The sequence below is a fragment of the Ailuropoda melanoleuca genome, chromosome 16 (genome assembly GCF_002007445.2).
Source record: "Ailuropoda melanoleuca isolate Jingjing chromosome 16, ASM200744v2, whole genome shotgun sequence".
NCBI lineage: Eukaryota > Metazoa > Chordata > Mammalia > Carnivora > Ursidae > Ailuropoda > Ailuropoda melanoleuca.
Genome location: NC_048233.1, coordinates 83,435,458 through 83,453,450, shown reverse-complemented (window position 1 = coordinate 83,453,450; position 17,993 = coordinate 83,435,458). Strand labels below are relative to the sequence as shown.

Sequence of the window (17,993 nt, the reverse complement as noted above, 5' to 3'; positions counted from 1 at the left end):
CCGGTGTGTATTTGCTAAGCCTGTCGGTGGGAAGGATTGCATGTGAGGACCCGAGCAGGCGGGCATCTCAGGGGGAGAGTGTGGGTGGCCTTCATCTCCCAGGTGGCGGTGGTGGATCGCCCCGCCACTGGACACATGAGCCGTGACTCAGCCACGCTTCCGCCGCTCAGGTCTCCTCCACTTTCTAGCTCAGTGCATCTCGCCTGCCCCTCCTGGCTCCGCTTTCCTGGGCCTTTGGCTCGCCATCAGCCTCCGCCAATTGGATTGGCTTCGCGAGCTGCCATCCACGGGCCGCTCCGTTGCCGGCCAGCTCATTCTTGCAGCATTTTCCGGCTCCCAAGCCCGGTCTGTGTAGGCCTGGACACCGCTCAGGGTCCTGGGCTTGGTGTGCACAGGAGCCCCGCCTCCCCCTCCTTCCTTCCATCCTGAAATGAGGCTTTTGTTTGAGGACCCTCCTTACTTTGGGTGTTTCCCCAGGGACCTTTAAGGGCTCTTCCCCAGGGTCTTGTCACTGGTGGGAGAGTGGGTTCTCCTGCAGCCGCCCCCAGGTGTGGATTTCCATAGCCTTGGCCTGTCCTGGCCCTCCTGAACCAATACCTGGGGAAGGCACGGGGCCCTGCTTGTCCCCCACTGCTCGCAGTCTTGGAAACTAAGATAAGCTCTAACCCCCTGTGGAAGCTGGTGGGGAGGCCCTGACTCGGGACAGTCTTGCCAAGACATCCTGTCCCTGTGCCAGTGACGACCTTGCCCCTGGGACTTTTGCTGCTGCTCCTTCTGTCCAAGGCATGGAAACATCTCAGGTTCCCCTGCCCCATCACCACCGGCCAAAGAAAACAAATAGAGGCAGGCAGGAGTTCCGTGGTGCCAAGAAGGGAACATTCTTACTCCAGAAATTTCTAGAATGGTCCTGAACAGTCTGTCAGAGTAGGGGACGGGAAAGAGGGACAGTGCAGGTGTTGGAAGGATAGGCCCCAGTCCTGCTCACTGCCATGTGGCCATAGGACTGGGTGTTTCCTCTCTGTGTCGGGAGGCTAAGAGCTCCTGTCACTCAAGGGCTTGGTTGTAAGAGGAAAGATTTCTGGACTCTACCTTTGACTCAGTTTACCCATCTGTGAGATACGGTCACCTCAGTCTCAGCTCCTTGGTCTGGGCATCTGATGTTGAACTTAACACTGAGCCTGAGGTGAGCTTCTTGGGGTCTGGCTGGCCTGGCAGTGACCTCCGGGAGTGTGCAAACAGCATCTGGGGGTGACAGAAACTCCAGGAAGCTTCCTCCTTGACATTTGCTACTTGTAGGGATATGTCAGGGGATTCCACCTGGGGAGGGTCAAGGACAGAGTGGGGGAGGAAGCTCAAAGTGGAGTCTAGCTGATACCTTGACCTTGAAGACCACACGACCGCCCCAGGGGAGGGAACACAGGCTCAGCCAGGGCTGGGACTCTTCTGGGAAGATGTCGCTTTCCTGGAGGTGGCTCTGGAGCCGAGGGAGCCTGCATTGCCCTCCCCAAACACCCTTCTGGGAAAGCTGCAGGCCTGGCTGGAGACAGGAGAATGGCCAAAGTGGATCCTGAGCCACTTTCCTGTCCCCACTGCCTAAGGCCTCTACCGCCATGGGGGGAATGAGGCTGTGGGGGTAGTTGATGGGTTCTTTCTTCCATACCCAGTTCCCTTGGCTCTTCCTTTGCAGGGTGCCCCTGTAGTCTCTGGGGTCAGGAGCTCCCTGTGGTGCCCCAAGTGAAGGCCTGCCGTTTGGGTGGTGGCACGCAGCTGGAAAGCAGGCCTGTGACCACTGCCAAGAGAGCCCCCTTTCCCTTTGCAGCACCCACTCGGCCATAGTGATGACACACCCCCCCAGCTGCCTGAGAGGGACAGGGCCCTGGACCCTCCCAGCTTCCAGGTCCTGTGGAGTTCAGTGACGGGAGGACATGTTGGGAGCAGGTAGGTCCTGGGTTCTAGAAGACTGGGACCCCCTGGAAAGGCCAGGAGCAAGGCTGCTGTGAATGTGGGCAGAGGGATAGCTCTGACCACGTGGCGAACGAGAGAACGCTCTAAGGGGAAAGGAGGAGCCATCTCTCACCAGCCCCAGGTTCTTTCTTCTGGAAGCTTCTAGACACCAGGGAGCCCCAAGAATGCTGAACAAGGGTTAGAAAGTAGCTGGGGTTCCGCTGGGCAGCAGGCAGACAGGACCAAAGTTCAGGGCAGGGAGAATCACCCTTGCCTTCGGGCAGCTTTACAAACATGATCCCCACCCCCACCCCCCTTGTCCTGGGGTTCTTCACTGAGGGGTGGCCACAGGCCAATGGCTGAGAGGCACGATACCTCGGCCCCCCCCCGCCCCCCTGCCAAGAGGCCCAGGGGCTGCGGTGGATAAGACCAGGCCAGGGAGTGATCCTGCCTCCCAGGGGCAAGGAGGGCTTTCTGTTTTTCCATTCATCTTCCCGCGTGTGCGAGCACAGCTGCGTCCATCACTGTGCGTGTGCGTGCGCACGCACGTGTGTAGGGGCACAGCCCTTTGCGGAGGTACCCGGAAGCAGTGACACGGGCAATGGAGAGATCACCTGAGCACAGGTCTGGGGCAGCTCAGTAGATCAGCAGCGGTGGGGTCCCCGATGGGCTGCCTGCACCCGCATTTGTGTTAGGGGAGCTCGGGAGTCCATCCCTGTCTATCTGAGCCCTTGCCTGGGCTTTTCCTGTGAGTGGTGCCAGTGGATTCTGCGGGGCCCTGGCTAGTTCTGAGAGCAGGGTGCCTGCCTCGAGAAGCATTACTGGCTGCCCAGTTGTGCGGCCTAAGGCTGGGGGGCCGGGGGGGTGTCGTAGCCAGGGCTGGGCTCTGGACACCGGAGCTGGGCTCTTGATTCTGCCCCTCCCAGCTGCAGGTTGTGGGGAGCTGGTTTCTCTGAGCTTTACTTTCCCTTCTGTAGAATGGGCTGTCTTCCTTGAAGGGTTTGGGAAAAGATCAGAGGGTGCCTTGAGGTATCCAGGGCGGTGCTAGCCCGCCGCAGCAAAGCCCGGGAAGGGCAGATGCTCTGGCCCGGCCTTCAGGGCAGGCGAACCGGCCTGGGAATGGGCCAGGCCCTGGAGGAGCTCCCCAGAGCTCTCCGCCACCCTCACCCCCACCCCCACCCACAACTCATCCCCAGAGTCAGCGAGGGGCTGACATTTGTTCCTTTATTCACTCTTTTGTCTGCCTCGCACCAATGCCCCTCCTGCCAGGCTCTGTGTGGGAGCTGGGGTCAAGGGGTAAGCGGACCACCCAACCCTCTGGAGACTCTGAGGCTGGCGGGGTAGGAGTCAGGTGTGGGGCCACGCTGTGGGTACGGGTTTCACTAGGGCCTCGGGCTGGGCCCTGGGCCCCTGGAAGGAGGCCATTGCCCTGGGTCTCGGAGGGACTTTGTCAGGTAGAGAAGGGGCAGGAAGGATTGGTCCTGTGGCTGGAATGTGGAGAGGGAAGATGGGGGGGGGGTTGGCAGAGCTCCCTTTTAGCAACAGCGGAGGAGCTGAGACTTGTGCAGGGCCCTGGGGGCAGTGGGAGGAGCTGGGGAAGTTTTGACCGTGGGTGATGGGGGGGGCAGTGGACAGCGTGGGGCCATGCGCCGTGAGGTGGGGAGCAGGGGGTGGACAGGTTCCAGCGGGTCCCGCTTCTCGCAGTCGTGAGAGAGGGTCCCCTGAGGGTGCGCGGGGCAGCCCCCAGCCAGGGAAGCCGTCCTCCGCCCTTTCCCTGTTGAAGGTGGCTCCTTAGGCAGAGAGGGGCAGCCCCGGGACCCTCTTCTGGAGACGGCAGCCTCTGCCATCCTGCTTCTCCGAAGGACAGAACGTGCTCCTCCCGGCGTCGCCTCGCAGAATTCCCAGGAGGCTTAAAAGTGCGTGGATTTCAGGACAGTGGGCCTTGGGGTGCTGTGTGTCGCCTTCTTTACTGTCCTGTTCAGACACAAAGGACAAGAGGGTTGTATCTTGTGGGAGCAGTGTGATCTCTGACCCCTGCACTGTGTCTCCCCGAGACTCAGGAAGTATTGCCGCACTGCTCTCGGGAGCCCGGGTACGAGGCAGGGAGTGGTGACAGTCCTGCCAGCCATCCGGGGCTTCAGGGGTAAAGTCTGGGGCCTGTGAGGCCTCCCGGCCATGCCCGTCACGCCCTTGGCCCTTCTCTCTTCTGAGGGACCACACACTTCCCTCCCCTTGACTTCCCTTACGGTGGAGCGGGGGGCAGCCCCCCTATCAGGGCCGCAAATGGCGGGATGAAGGGCAGGAGACCCAGCCTTTGGTCTCCCCTCTCCCACAGACGTACGGTGTGACTCTGAGCCAGGCCTGTCCCTTTCTGCACCCCTGCTTCTCCCTCTGCCCAGTGGAAGGGGTGGGTGGCCAGGTCTGCCCCATCCTGGGCTTCCCCGCAGGGACGGAGAGGGTGGCCCCGGGGCGGAGTTCACTCACTGGTTCTGCACATCTTGAATGGTGTCGGGCAGCGGCAGGCTCTGTGTCTCTGGGAGCAGCAGCGCGGCCAGGCCACTCAGCACGGGGACCCCCCCATACGCCAGCAGGGGCAGCGAGCGGCCGAGGACGGCCAGCAGCCGGACCAGAGGCCCCAGGATCGCTCCCCCACGGGCTGCCATCTGGCCCAGGCCCACCGCGGTCATCCTGTCGCCGCAGACACACCAGTGAGGGCCCCCCCTCTGCCTGCCCACTGTGGCTTTGACCTCCCAGCCCCGGGCGACCCCTCACCTGAGCACGGTGGGGAAGAGCTCACCGGTGTAGACGCTGATGCAGGTGAAGCCAGCCCCCAAGCCCCCGAGTCCCAGCACAGCCAGGGTTGAATGCAGGGCCCCCATCTCTGTGGACAGAGATGGGGTTAGCAAAGTTGGTGGCAGGGGCCCCGATGGGGGCTTTCTCCAGCCTAGACCTCTCCTTGACCTCCCAGTCTGTGACTCACCTCCACCTGGGTGACCCCAGAACACATGCCGAGTGACCTCACGGCTACATTCACTGCCTACAAACTGCCGCCCACCCTGACACCCGGAGCCAGACCCTGGGGGTCCTCCTTGACCCCCTGCTCCCCACCTCCCCCCTGCACTCTGGCTCCGAGCCTTATTTTATCTCCGCAGTTTGTCACGATGCCACCCCCGCCACGCCATCCCTGCCCCTGCTGCCTGCTACAGGCCCCTGCCCTCTCTCCCAGATGCCCCAGCAGCCTCCTTCCTAACTGGGCCACTGCTCTGGTCCGGTGCCCTCTGGGGGGCGGCCAGGGCCTCTGTTCCTGGCTCCGCGCCCCCAGCTGGGGAAGCCTCGGGTCACAGCCGTGCGCACCCAGGCCTCGTGCTCACCGTAGGGCACCAGCATGTTGGCCAGGATGCAGAGCCCCGAGAGCACCAGGGACCCCGCCTGGGTGGGCCGGCGGCCCAGACGGTTCAGCAGCACCAGGGAGCCAATCTTGGCCGGGATGTCCACCACCCCAATGAGGACCTGGAGCAGGAAGATGCTACTGCCTAGGGCCTGCAGGTCCAGAGCCAGGCCATAGAAGGTGAAGCCAAAGGCGAACCTGCAGGGTGGGGCCGGTGGAGTCAGGCTGGGGACGGGGCTCCTCATTGGCTCCTTTGTTCTCAGACCCATTCCACCCTCCTCCTGCCCTCTCTGTGTCACGGAGGGGTGTTCTCTGTACCACCTTTCCCTGGGCTCCCCTGCCGATGCTGGCCATGGTGAGGTTTGGTCAATGGAGGCCCTGGTGAGGGGCTCAGGTGCACCAGCCAGCCGGGAAGTCCAGGATATTCCCTCCTCCCCTCCCCCTCGGGGTGCCGTGTCCCCTCCAGGGCTAGGGCTTCTACCGAGCGTGTCCTTCTTGCGTGGCCTCCGTGGTTCCAGTCCTTGCTGGGTGACACTGGCTCTTGGGCTCTGATAATCCCCCTCCCTCCTCCCTGGCCCCTCCAGATGGGGGGCGGGGCATGTGCGCTCCTCCCCAGCCGGCATCGCAGCCGCCCCTCTCCCCCACCTGCCCCCACCTGGCCTGGGTTGCTTTCCCGGGAGCCTGACTGCTAGAGGAGAGGTGGCCGTGCTGCATGCCCTGTCCTGGAGGTGCTGTCAGGACTGTGGGACCGACAGGGGAGTCATTAGAGGCCCCTTTACTGGATGCCAGCGAGAGAGTCCTGATTCCAGGTTCCCCGGGGACAGCCCAAGGCAGTCCAGAGGCAGAGGCAGGGGCCGCGGGCGGGGTGGGGTTGCAGGGGTGTCTACCAGCACAGAGTGGAGACACAGGTCCGGAGGCGCAGTCCAGGTGTGCAGACCAGGGCACCCAGGCTGGCAGGGGCCTGACCCACACTCAGCTCCTCCTGCATGGCTGAGAGCAAGACCTGCGGGGGTGGGAAGGTGGATGGGCGAGAGGGTGCCCTGTCAGCCCTGGGAGCACTGGGCCAGCCCTCCTCCTGCTGACTCTCGTCCTCCCAGGGGCCCTGTGTGGGGGCAGGGGGAGGGTCTGAGGGTTGGCCTCACCTCGGTGGTTAGTGTGTCCTCCACCGCCCTCTTCCCGTTGATGGCAGCCACTCTCCGCAGCTCCCGCAGGCCGCGCTCCAGCCTGCCTGTGATGAGGAGCCATCGGGCAGACTCTGCCAGCCACCTGCAGGGGTTTGGGGGGGGATGGGAGGGGCACTGCTTGTGGGCCCCAGGGCCTGGCCTGGATGAGCCTCACTGCCCATCTGTCTCCTTCTGCCCTGGGGGGTGGCCTCACTGGCAGCACAGGCCCCAGGCTCCAGGCTCAGGCCACCCTTTCTGCCTTTTTCCTTCTCCCTCTCGGATGGCGGTTGGGAGGCCCTGTCCTCCCCCTCCTGCCTCCCTCCTGACCCTGTGGCCTTTCCCTTGCCTCACCTGGAAACCAGGCCCGGGTGAGCCCATGTGCAGTAAGGAGCCCCAGCGGTTACAGAAGGGCAGGCCTGTGAGCCTAGCATGGGCTGCAAGCCCCCCAGGGTCCCCTCCTGTCCGGTGCCTCCCTGCTGTCACACAGCCTTCCTGCTCACCCTCAAGGCCGCACCTTCCAGCAGGAGCTGGCTCCTGCCCTGGGGCTCCTCCTTGCACGAGGCTTCACACCCAGCCAGGGGCTCAGGCCTAGAGCAGAGCCTTTGGTCCTGACATTACCAGCCCCCTCCACCTGTACCCAGTCAGCCAGCAATTCCTGTCCCCTCCAGTACCCCTTGCACCTGACCCGTCCTACTGCTGTTGCCTCACTTTGGACCCTGTCGCCCATGCCAGGACGCTAGGTGGCCTGGCGCATCCCAGCTCTCCCTCCTCATGCCTGGACCCAGCCCCTAACACTAACCTGGCCCCCACCGCCCTCCGCATCAGCCCAGACCTCTTGCACCGGCCAAGCCCACTGAGTCGTGCCCACCACGCTACACTGATCCTGCCTCCGGGCCTCTGCTCGGCCAGGTCCCCCAGCCAGGCCCCCGTTCCCCCCGGGAGCAGCAGCCAGGACTGGGGCTGCCTGTGCCACGTGCACGGGGCCCTGAGGTCCTTCAGGGTTAGTGGAACGAGGGAGAGAAGGGGGACTCAAGGCACACGTTAGAGGTAGAGTCGACAAGACCCAGCAACCTGCGGGACTTGGGGTGGGCGGATGGGGAGGACAGGATGTGTCATGGCCACTCTGACTCTGGGACCCGGTGGGCAGGGACTGCTAACCATGCTGGGGGAGCCTTGTGAAACAGCAGGTGCAAGGAGATGTTACATCTGTGATGCCCAGACCCCAGTCACGGAGCTGTCACACAGCGGGTGGGAAGCGGGCCAAGGCACGCAGGGACGCGAGAGAGAAAAGGGCCAAGAGGTGATGGGAAGGAAGGGGTGGGAGAGGATGAGTAGAGGAGGAGGCACCTGGGAGGAGCAGGGAGGGGAGCGGCGCTGCGGGCACTTGGGTGAGCAGCGTGGGCCTGTGGCCGCCAGCTGTGCCAGCCCCCCTCCGGCCGCGTCCCTGGCCTCCTGCACCCCCGGCCTTCTGCTCGCAGGTCTTCTCGGAGGAGGGAGCTGGCACCCACCAGGAGTACACAAAGCAGAGGAAGAAGGGGGCAGAGACGGCCAGCTGCAGCAGAGCCCAGTCGCGCACGCCGTAGGCCACGGCGGCCATCAGCACCTGGCCGAAGCTGAAGCCCAGGGAGTTGAAGGTCATCGCCAAGGCTCGGGCGCGTGCCGACGTCCACTCCATCACTGCAAGGAGACCGCAAGCGTCAGCCGGGAGCCCGCGCCAGCCTCCCTGGCAGGGCCCGGGTCAGGTGACCTACGGAGGGTGCTGGTGTTCATCATGATGCCTGCCACGCCGAAGGCCGCCAGGAAGCGGAACAGACAGTACACGGGGAAGGTGGGGGCGAAGGCGGCGGCCGTGCCCCACACGGCCATCTGCAGGTAGTTCCAGGTCAGCACCAGCCTGCGCCCGAACCTGCAGGCACACAGACACGCAGACGGTGGCTGGGTCTGTGGCGCACCCCAGCACCGGCCCCGGGCCACCCTGGGCTTGCCTGTTGAGCGGGGGCGGAAGTGACGTCCGGACCTGAGTTACCCCCCATGGAAGGCTGGGATGCACGGGCAGTGCCCCCAAGGTCCAGACAGCTCGAAGGTGCGCTGGGCAGAGAATGAGCTCCCCGTCAGCGGGAGCCCTCAAGCCGCATTTGAAGGCAGGCTTGGGGCCGAGCGGGTTTTAGCAGTGAACGCTGGATAGGAGAGAGGACCCTCTACAGCCCCGGAGGAGACTTGGGGAAACCAAGGCCAGGCTGGGTATGAGGCTGGCTCAGCGGCAGAGCTGGAAGGCGTCAGGAGCGAGACCCACGTGCAGGCATTCATTCCACCTGTCGCCGGGAGCGCTTTCTCCCCACCCCCACTGCAAGACGCCAGGGCTGTAGGAGCGCAGGAGCGCGAGGCCACGAGGCCACGAGCCGGGGGCACTCACCTGTCGGAGGTGTGTCCACACACGGCAGCTCCCACCAGGATCCCGGACAGGTAGATGGACTGCGCCATGGGCTTCAGGGCGTGGGAGTCACACACCAGGTCCCACTGGTGGGAGAGGAGTGGGAGCTGAGCCCAGAGGTGAGGGGGCGGAGGCGCTGGATGGGAAGGCCTGTGGGAGCTCGGTGTGTGTGGACGGCCTGCTGACCTCTAGGGTGGTGGGGCAGGGCTGGCCCCTTATTGCCCTCTAGTCCAGGGTCAAGCCCTCTGGAGACTCATTTGCTTTCCCCCGCCTCACCCACTCAGCAGCCCCACCCTGAGCTCATGCCTGTCCCCACTGCCCCAGGCCTCTCTGGCTCTGTGAAGAGGCCCCTTCCCCTGGCTGGGTTGGGCCGCCCCTCCCACTTGCCCAGATTTGCCTGATTTGCCTCCGGGGAGTCGCCTGCCCCTTGAGACCGGAGTCGCAACTGGGCCCTGCGGTCCGTGCGGAGAGCTGCCTGAGTCACAGCTAAGCAGCAGCAGCCGGGCCTGCCTGGCTGTCCCGGGCCCCAGCTCTAGGTACCACCCAGTCTTCCACAGGCTGGAGCCCCGCTGCCAACGCCCCTGTAGGGCGACGTGCTGGAGGAGGGGCAGGAAGTCCACCCGTGCTGAGTGAGGAAGCCTGCCGAGGCGACACGGGTCCCTCCCAGTCCGGGGCCATTCTGAATCCAGTCAAATGGGAGCTCTGACCTTGGCCTCTAAAGTGCCAGGACTCGAGGAAGGTGTCAGGAGAGGCTCTTACCTTGGCCACGATGGTGGAGGTGAAGGTGCTGCGGTCGTAGACCCAGCCGTCCACGCACGGCTCCGTGGCAGCCTCGCTCCAGTTGGTGGCCGTGGCATTGGGGTCCAGGAGCTGCCACTGTGGTTGGCGGAAGCGGAGACACTGGTGGGGCTCCTGGTTGGGGCCCATGGGGATGGAGACGGTCAGGAGGTCCTTGGGGCCCAGGGGCCCGGGGACACTGGCCTGGGCAGTGCTGTTGTCCAGGAGGGGTACCCAGCAGCGGTGGCTGGGCACGGCGGCTGAGAAGTTCTCCAGCATGCCCTGAGTGGTCAGCCACATGATGGGGACCACCAGAGCCACCATCTGGAGAACCTGGAACCTGCCCAGGCCACCCACTTGGTCCAGAAGTTCAGAAAATTCCATGGAGCCTGCCCAGGGGGTCCAGTGGAGGTGCCCACGTCACAGAAGCTGGCCCAGGCAAAGGGGCCGACGCCGGGGGGCCTGATTCCCTCACACTAGCATCTCCTTCTCCAGCCGAGAAGCCTGGGCCATGGCAGAGGCCGCTGCCTCGCCGACTCTGGGCCAGGGCTCTCCAGATGTCTCTCCAGCAACGGTCACTCAGGGCAGCTCCAACCGGGACCAGGAGCTGTGAGGCGTGACCCTGAAGCCACCAGCATCCTTCCAGAGATGCGGCTGGCCCTGGACCTCCAGGAGAAGCTGGTTACAGGAAGCGGGGAACGTGGAGACTGAAGTAACCCAGACTGGAATTAAACTGTGACCAGGTGACATTTACAGAACAGGGGTTAGGAATCAGTCAAAGTTTAACCCAGCTCTGAGGGAGGCCCAGAGGCCAGAGCACAGCTGTTCCTGCCCGGCGGGGAGGCCTGGCCAGGGGCACCTGGTCTCTGATAGGTGTGGGGGAGGCTTTGGCAGGGCTGTCGCCTCCCCTCGGCACCCCTGCCCGCCTCACAGGGGGATTCTCCAGGGCTCAAGCAGGAGAGCCGCTGGCCGGGGACCTTGCTGATCCTGGTACTGGTGTGAGCCAGGAGCGACATCTGTGGGCTGGGAGGACCTGTGTGTGTGTGGCCTGGGTCCGAGTCATCGTGGTCGGCAGCCATCTGCACCCTGACCTCCCCGCAGGTGTCCCCCAACCCCCCACTCTCTGTTGTCTGCTCCACTGGTGCCCCTGCTCCTTTGGCTGTCCCCCTCTCTAAGCCCTTCATAGGGCTCTGCGGTGTCTCATAGCTATGTGTGTGTGTGTGTGTGTGTGTGTGTGTGTGTGTGTGTGTGTGTGTGGCAGCTAGAGGAGGGGCAAGGGAGCAATGATGGTGACCCAGCCATTTCTCCTCCTGTGCTTTGGGGCATGAGGCCGTCTATTTTAGGAGTAACTCCCTTCCCACGGCTCTTTGTCTTGCCCGCTCTCCCTCTGCCCATCCACACAGTGCACCAGGTACACCCTCTTTGCCTCCCTGGCCTCTGTACCCTGACTCCCCCCACTGCTTCCCCAGTGTGCCCTGGGCTGGTTAATGGGCTCCCGTCCTTGCTGGGGCTCCCAGCCTGGGATGCCATCCCCGGGCTCACCCTTGCGCCATGTTTTGCAGGCACCGTAAGTGCCTCCTTCTCCAGGGGGCTCCACTGGCTTATTCTTGCCTCCCTCCTGGGCTCTAAGTCAGGAGTGGAGCCCCATCTTCGCACTGGCCTGCACCCTTCTATTATCGTCTGGCCGGTCTCATTTCCAGCTAGGTCCTGGAGGGCAAGGACCCTTCCATAAAGCGCTTTTGGGACCAGTACGGATTTGGACAGCCGGTGCAGGCTCTGTAAAAATTCGCTCCAGCTGGTTTTAACAGCAGTTTCTTCTTTTTTTTTTTCCGAGTATAAAATTAATGTACACACCTTCCAAAAATTTCAGAAAATATGGAAATGTACAAAGAAAACAAAAATCAGTCCCAAACTCTCCCACAGTGATCGCTGCTGTTGACCCTTCGGTGTAAATACTTCTAGAGTCCGCTCTGGTCATTGGCACGTTCAGCTTCTTCGTTCTGGGCTGCAAACCAAGCTTAACGTCTCCTCTCGTAAAACCCAAACAAAAAGGCTCTGACTTTAACTCGCGATTCTAGGCTGTTCACATTTATTGGAACTACTGTCACGTGTGCACTTCCAGTATGCTTTCTTCTTTGCCGTATTGTCCCTTTACGTCTTGGTTTCCTTGTTCCTATTTTCGCTGAACCCACTGCATTTTCTTGCTCTATTTCTCTTCTGTCTTGGCTTGGCGATGGTGCATTGCATTTCTGTTAGCCTTTGATGGGAGCTTACCCCCCTACCCGGAGCTATTTTGTGGCCCCCCATCCTCTCACAAAAGATGTCCCTTCTCCTTATTTCACTAAGGAAATAGAAGTCATCAGAAGCAAACAGTCTCGTTCTCTGACCTGCCTCGCCTCCCCCTCCATTCCACCTTTGCTCCTGCCACCTCGATGGCCCACATGCTTCCCCTCATCATGGCCCCCTCGCCATGTGCCCTGCAGCTCATCTCTCCACCCGCTCAAGCCTCTTTGGCATCTGTCTTTCCCTCCCTACTGGATAGTTCCCAACAATGTACACATATGCCCATTTCTAGGGCGCCTGGCCGGCTCAGCTGGAAGAGCGTTCAACTCTTGATTTAGGGGTTGTGAGTTCGAGCCCCACATTGAGGGTAGAGGTTACTTAAATTAATTAATTAAATTTTAAAAACCCACAAATATGCCATCCCCCCCAATCCTAGAAAAGTCCCCTCCCTTTTAATGCCTCTCTTCAGCACCCACCTCTTTTCCTGCTACCATTTCTAGTACAATCCCACAAAAGCGTTACCGGCATTCGCCTCCGATGTCTCTTTTCCCATTCTTTTTTGGATCGATTCCCATTAGGTTTTTGTCCCTGTCACGCCCCAGTCCCCAATGACCTCACTGAGGCTGCATTCGGTGATGATTTCAGGGCTCCCCTTACTTGAGCCAGCACAGCGCTGGTCCTTCTTCCTCTGGAAGGCACTACCCTCGGCCCGCACCGTCCACAGCTGCTTCTGTTTCCTTCGCTGGTTCCTTCTCTTCCCCACACACTCCCAGTCCTCGGTCTTCTTCTCTATTGTTGGGACAATTCACATCTTCGAGGACCTCTCCTTGCGAGGCTGAGCTTTAATCCAACCGCGTAAGCTTGGGGGCCTGTTGGAACAACTTTCTAGGCCCCAGATGGAGCCATGTCAACAGACTGCAGGTGGGGTCCTGGGAAAACTGGCAGAAGCTGGCAAAGGGTGAGAATTCTTTTTTTTTTTCCCCTCTTTTTAAAAATTTAAATTCAATTAATTAACATATAATGTGTTATTGGTTTCAGAGGTAGAGAGAGGTCAGTGATTCATCAGTTGCATGTAACACCCAGTGCTTATCACATCACGTGCCCTCCTTAATGCCCATCACCCAATTACCCCATCCGCCTTCCCCCTTCCCTCCAGGAACCCTCAGTTTGTCTCCTATGATGAAGAGTCTCTTATGGTTTGTCTCCCTCTCTGATTTTGTCCTGTTTTATTTCTTCCTCTCTTCCCCTATGATCCTGTTTCCTAAATTCCACATGTGAGTGAGATCATATGGTAATTGTCTTTCCCTGATTGACTTGTTTCGCTTAGCATAACACCTTCTAGTTCTACCCACGTCATTACAAATGGCAAGATTTCATTTTTTGATGGCTGAGTACTATTCCACTGTGTGTATGTATGTGTATGTGTGTGTATATATATACCACATCTCTATCCATTCATCTGTTGATGAACATCTGGGCTCTTTCCATAGTTCGGCTATTGTGGACATGGCTGCTAGAAACATTGGGGTATAGGTGCAAACGGTGAGAGTTCTTACCAGAGTCCACTCTCCCGGATCTCTGTAGAGCCCTGTTGAAAAGGAAGGTAAAATTTCACATTGTCCCTTCCTTTCCAAATCCAGACTCTTGTGAATTCAGGTTCCCAGTGGTTGTCGATCTTTTCTCTCTTGGGGACAGCCATAGCCTCCTTGTCTGTCTGGTTTCGCATCCCGAGAACTTGCTTGACTTCCTGTCTACAAGGGGCGCTCAGGTTATCAGTTCTGGTATAGGCAGGCAGCTCCACGTTGGGTTGGGGGCCCCAAAATATGGTTGGACAGAAGCATGGGTTGCACCCCATTTGCAGCTAGGGTCGTCCCGCCTGCTGCCAGCTCTCGGGGTATTTATCTCAGTCCTCTTTCTTTTGGCCGTCTTTGGGAGTGGCTCTGGATCTTGGGAGGGTGGTATCTTTTTGTTTTTTTAAGATTTTATTTATTTATTTGACAGAGAGAGAGAGACAGCCAGCGAGAGAGGGAACACAAGCAGGGGGAGTGGGAGAGGGAGAAGCAGGCTTCCTGCTGAGCGGGGAGCCCGATGTGGGGCTTGATCCCAGGACCCTGGGATCACACCCTGAGCCGAAGGCAGACGCTTAACGACTGAGCCACCCAGGCGCCCCAGGGAGGGTGATACCTTTTGCGCCCTCTCTGGGGACACCTCTTGCATCCCTGGAGTCCTTCGACACTGCCAGGAATCTTTACTCTTTGCTCCCACCGCAACTTAACAAGATATTTGAAGGGATTAAAAAAGGAGCTCTACGGTCAGAAACTGGTCACATTGGAAACTGATAGGAACTTTTTGAAAGGCCTCTCCCCTAAGCTAGAACGAAACTATGTACCCAGAGAGAAAGAAGCCTTCCCAAAGACAGCAGCTCTACATTGAGAACACAAGGATCCTTTGATTTCCATCTCAGCTGAGGATCTTTTCCCTGATGAAAAGAAGCAAATTGAAGACAATGAGGCCGGATGGGTGGGTCAGCCCCTTGATATGGTGAGGACCGAAAGGGGTTTCAAGTCCGGGACTGGTGAGCTCACGGAGGGAGCAAAGAGATGAGGTCTGAAACGGAGCCCCTGGTCGCCAATTTGTAGAGGTCAGGAAGAGGACGATCCAGCAAAAGTGAGTGGTTTCGCTTGTGACGGGGGAGAAGAGAGGGACGGGGAGCAGAAGGTGGGGCAGATGGGCAGAAGACAGAGGGGAGATGGCGTTGTGGAGAGGCCTAGCGCCCCCCGCCCAGAACCTGCCTTAAAGAGTATCAGGTGTTCTCAAGAGAACGTATACAGCCCGAAAATGGGTACAGATGCCGTGTTCGTCACCGTGGGTTTTTCTTGGACCTGGGGATGCACTGTGGACATCTTTCTGGCCGGATCGTGCAGCAGGGTTTTTTTGTGATTCCTCCCAATCCCCGATGTCCTGCGGTGCCAGCAGCTGCCTCTGGTCCCAGGCCAGGCTGGAGAAAGGGCAGGCGGGAGTGCTTACTGTCAGTGACTCAGCAAATTCCCCAGGTGGCTAGCAGGGCTGGCAGAATCCAGGCAGGTGGCTGGAGGAGGAGGCAGCTAGAGCCAGCTGGGCATGCTCCTGCCTCCAGGGTCCCCAGAACTGGGGACACAGTACGAATGCGGCATCTGAGCCTCCACTCTCACTCCTCCCTTCCCTCATCTCCATGGGCTGGATTCTTTAAGACAGGATGGCTATCCCAGGAGAGTGCTCTGGGTTGGTCCCTTTGAAGGTGTCAGCCAGCCTCCAGCTTGTCACCCTCATGCAAAGCCTTCGATGACATCCCAGTGCTCCAGAGGCAAAGCCAAGCCGCCTGGAGTATTTGGCTCCCCAGTTCACCCTCAGAGCCTTCGCTGGGCTGCTTCTTTCACGTGGCCTGGGCCCGGCCCCCACGGACACGGCTCCTTCCTGAAATGCCCCACATGCAGTCTTCTCTTGTTTGCTCTTTCTTCTGTCCGAGGGCCACTGCCACCAGCCCATCAGCCCAAGCCCACCCGGCCCTCCCAGCTGCTCCCGTGCTGCCGCTGCCCTGGCCTTGAGCTCTTTCCTCCGTCAGATAATGGCTCCATGGTTCCTAAGGGCCGGGTCGGAGTCCTCGTGCCCTGGACAGAGCCCAGAGCAGGACCCGGCTTTCAAACCAGGGCTTGACGAGCCTCCAGTTCCTCATATGTGGAAAGAGCATCACAGACCTCACTTCACAAGGTTGTTTCCAGGACAGGAAGTCGTGGTTCTCGGAGGGTCTTCACCTTCTCCAGACAGCCCCCAACACACGTGGTAGTGCCTGGAGTTCCCACGTCTCCAGAACCTCTGAAGGTCTGGTCTCCTGCCTGTTCCTTGTTCCAAACTGCTATTCTGGGCAGTTCTGAAAGTCTAGAACTTTCTGGAGGAACAGGGTGACCCCCCTCCTCCTCATCACCAGCAAATGTGCCCCCCATGGGGCCACGGGCTCAACTCTGAATTCCCCACCGGGCAGCTGAGAAGTGCTTCAGTGTCTCGTGATGATGGTGGTGATGGGGCCGATAGCTAACGGTCATTGAGTATTCTGTGTTGGACACGATTCTACCTTCTCTCCCTGTATTAACTCATTTAATCCTTCCAACAACGCTTCCAATGAGATATTCCATTCTTACACCCATTTTCACTGCTGTGGAACCTGAGGCTTAGAGCGGTGACTCCGGGGCACACAGCCACTCGGTGGCAGAATCAGGACCCCAGCCCAGGGCTGTTGAGCTTCAGTAGCTCTGTTTTTAACTTCTGAGGTTAGCTGAAGGCTGGTGAGTAGCCAGGGAGGATGCCGGGAAGCTGCTGAAAGCCTCTGGCAAGCGTCCCTGCCTCAGCGCCCTTGTCCCTCTCCTTGGGGTCCTGCTCCCCTCCCATCGGCAGCCCCTACCCTCAGGTCCTCTCCCTGGAGCCCCAGTGCCCCCATCTCCTAGCTCAGCACCTCCTGAGGGGCAGCCCCGAGTCAGTCCCTGTCATAGCCCCTCGGTGCCTGGGCCAGAGATGCCTTTGCTGCTCCTAGCCGCCAGCTCGGCCCCCCCTCACACTGGACCCGATTTTAGTTCTGCTTTTGTGTGGCCGAGAGACTCAGCGAGAGGTTTCCTCGGACAGAAACGCGGCCTTCCCCAAGCCGACTTGCAGAGTACCCCCCAGAACAGCCCATTTCCCCCCTTGCTGCACCGCGCGGGCGCTGCCTCGGACGCGGCCCCAGCGGGCCCTGGTGCCCAGAAGCCTGGCCTCCTGTCCCTGGCACGGCTCCAGAGCAGTCACAGGTGGCGGCCGCGCTGGGGCGCGCTCTCCTCTGGCCTCGAGGCTGCTGACCCCGGGGAGCAGGTGGGCGGCCACCTGCGGTAGCCATCGCCAACTTGGGGACGCTGGGTGGGGGGCAGCTGCGAGTGGCCGGCTCGGCGCCATGGCGGGCAGGTGGCTGGGGCTCGTGGGTGACCTCACTGTGGCTTTAATTGGCCTCCTCGTGTGAGCTGCGGTGGCCTTGACCGCAGCCCTCCTGACCGCAGCCCCCAGCCCAGGTGCCTCCAACCCATTGAACAAACGCGCTTTAAATAGGTCAAGGAAAGCGCTGGGCAGCTTCCTTTTCATGTGCCTGGCGGCGCGGGCACGCCTGGCCTACCTTCACCAAAGGGACTTCGTTCTCCTTGCTGCGTCAAAAAGATATTTCATGTTAAAATTCAACGGAGAGTTGTTAACCAGCCGTCGGAATAGGACTTGTCAGAGCATGGGCTGCTCAGACAGGCTGAACTTTGCCTCGTTCTGTGGAGGGTCCGGCCCACCGCTGGCAGTGACCAGCTGGCACATTTTAACAAGGCCCGATGCAAATACCGCCACCCCCTACCCCCACCAGGGCCCCAGAGCCCTGCCTGGGGGGGCGGGGGCATGCTCCTCAGCCTTCAGGGCAGGATTCCAGGATCCTGACTGAATAAGCCGCATCTTGGGCACGCCCAGCCCTCTAGCAGGGCCCTGTCTCTTCTTCATTTTGTGAGTTTCAGCCTGTTGTAGCAGGTGTGAGGACAAGCTGGGGGGATGCGGGGCGGGGGAGAGGGGGGAAGGCAGGACAGGGATTTTGGCAAAATCCCTCTCATTTCACCCAGAAAACACAGTGGCAGGTTTTGGCCTGCAGCGTGCAAACACAATGTGCGATCGGGAGTTTTCTTTCCTGCTTTTGGGGATGAGAAGTGCACAGCCAGAGATCAGGGCAGCCAGCGCTAGCCAGGTTTTTAATGAACCTGTGAATTCCCCTGAAACGAGGGGCAGTGTGGTCGGAAGGTTATGCACGCAGACGCTGGAGTAGGACGCCTGGATCTCAATCCCTGTTCTGCCCAAGCTGTGTGGCCTTGGGAAAGGAGTCTAACCTCTCTGTGTTTCAGTTTCCTCCTCTGAAAAATGGGGGCGATGTTCTGATCTCATAAAGCTCCCGTGAGGACAGAGTGAGTTGGCGCAGATCACCTCC

At 60.3% G+C, this 17,993-nt stretch overlaps 1 protein-coding gene across 3 annotated transcripts; it reads right to left on the bottom strand.

Annotated features, from left to right (window-relative positions):
* Nucleotides 1–3,172: 3,172 nt before the first annotated feature.
* Nucleotides 3,173–10,325, bottom strand: SLC22A12 (solute carrier family 22 member 12). 3 transcript variants are annotated; one of them, XM_002916709.2, is made up of 10 exons: nt 9,686–10,325; nt 8,909–9,012; nt 8,247–8,401; nt 8,004–8,172; nt 6,475–6,598; nt 6,220–6,335; nt 5,316–5,530; nt 4,717–4,825; nt 4,429–4,632; nt 3,173–3,918 (listed from the first exon to the last, which is right to left on the bottom strand). In XM_002916709.2, exons 1-10 carry the CDS (start codon nt 10,085–10,087, stop codon nt 3,855–3,857), a joined length of 1,662 nt encoding a protein of 553 aa, XP_002916755.2. In that variant the 5' UTR covers nt 10,088–10,325; the 3' UTR covers nt 3,173–3,854. The 3 variants fall into 3 exon arrangements, with proteins under 3 accessions (XP_002916755.2, XP_034501058.1, XP_034501059.1); XM_034645167.1 differs by having other exon boundaries at nt 8,349–8,401; XM_034645168.1 differs by lacking the exons at nt 8,004–8,172; nt 8,247–8,401.
* Nucleotides 10,326–17,993: the final 7,668 nt, after the last annotated feature.

What these genes read in the sequence shown, in the direction of transcription:
- SLC22A12 (XM_002916709.2), bottom strand. Translation starts at nt 10,087, where the DNA reads ATGGAATTTTCTGAACTTCTGGACCAAGTGGGTGGCCTGGGCAGGTTC. An exon ending in TGTGGACACACCTCCGACAG is followed by an intron (nt 8,402 to 8,908) that starts GTGAGTGCCCCC and finishes GTGTGCCTGCAG; the next exon opens with GTTCGGGCGCAGGCTGGTGC. An exon ending in CTCTGCTTTGTGTACTCCTG is followed by an intron (nt 6,599 to 8,003) that starts GTGGGTGCCAGC and finishes AAACCCCTGCAG; the next exon opens with GTGGCTGGCAGAGTCTGCCC.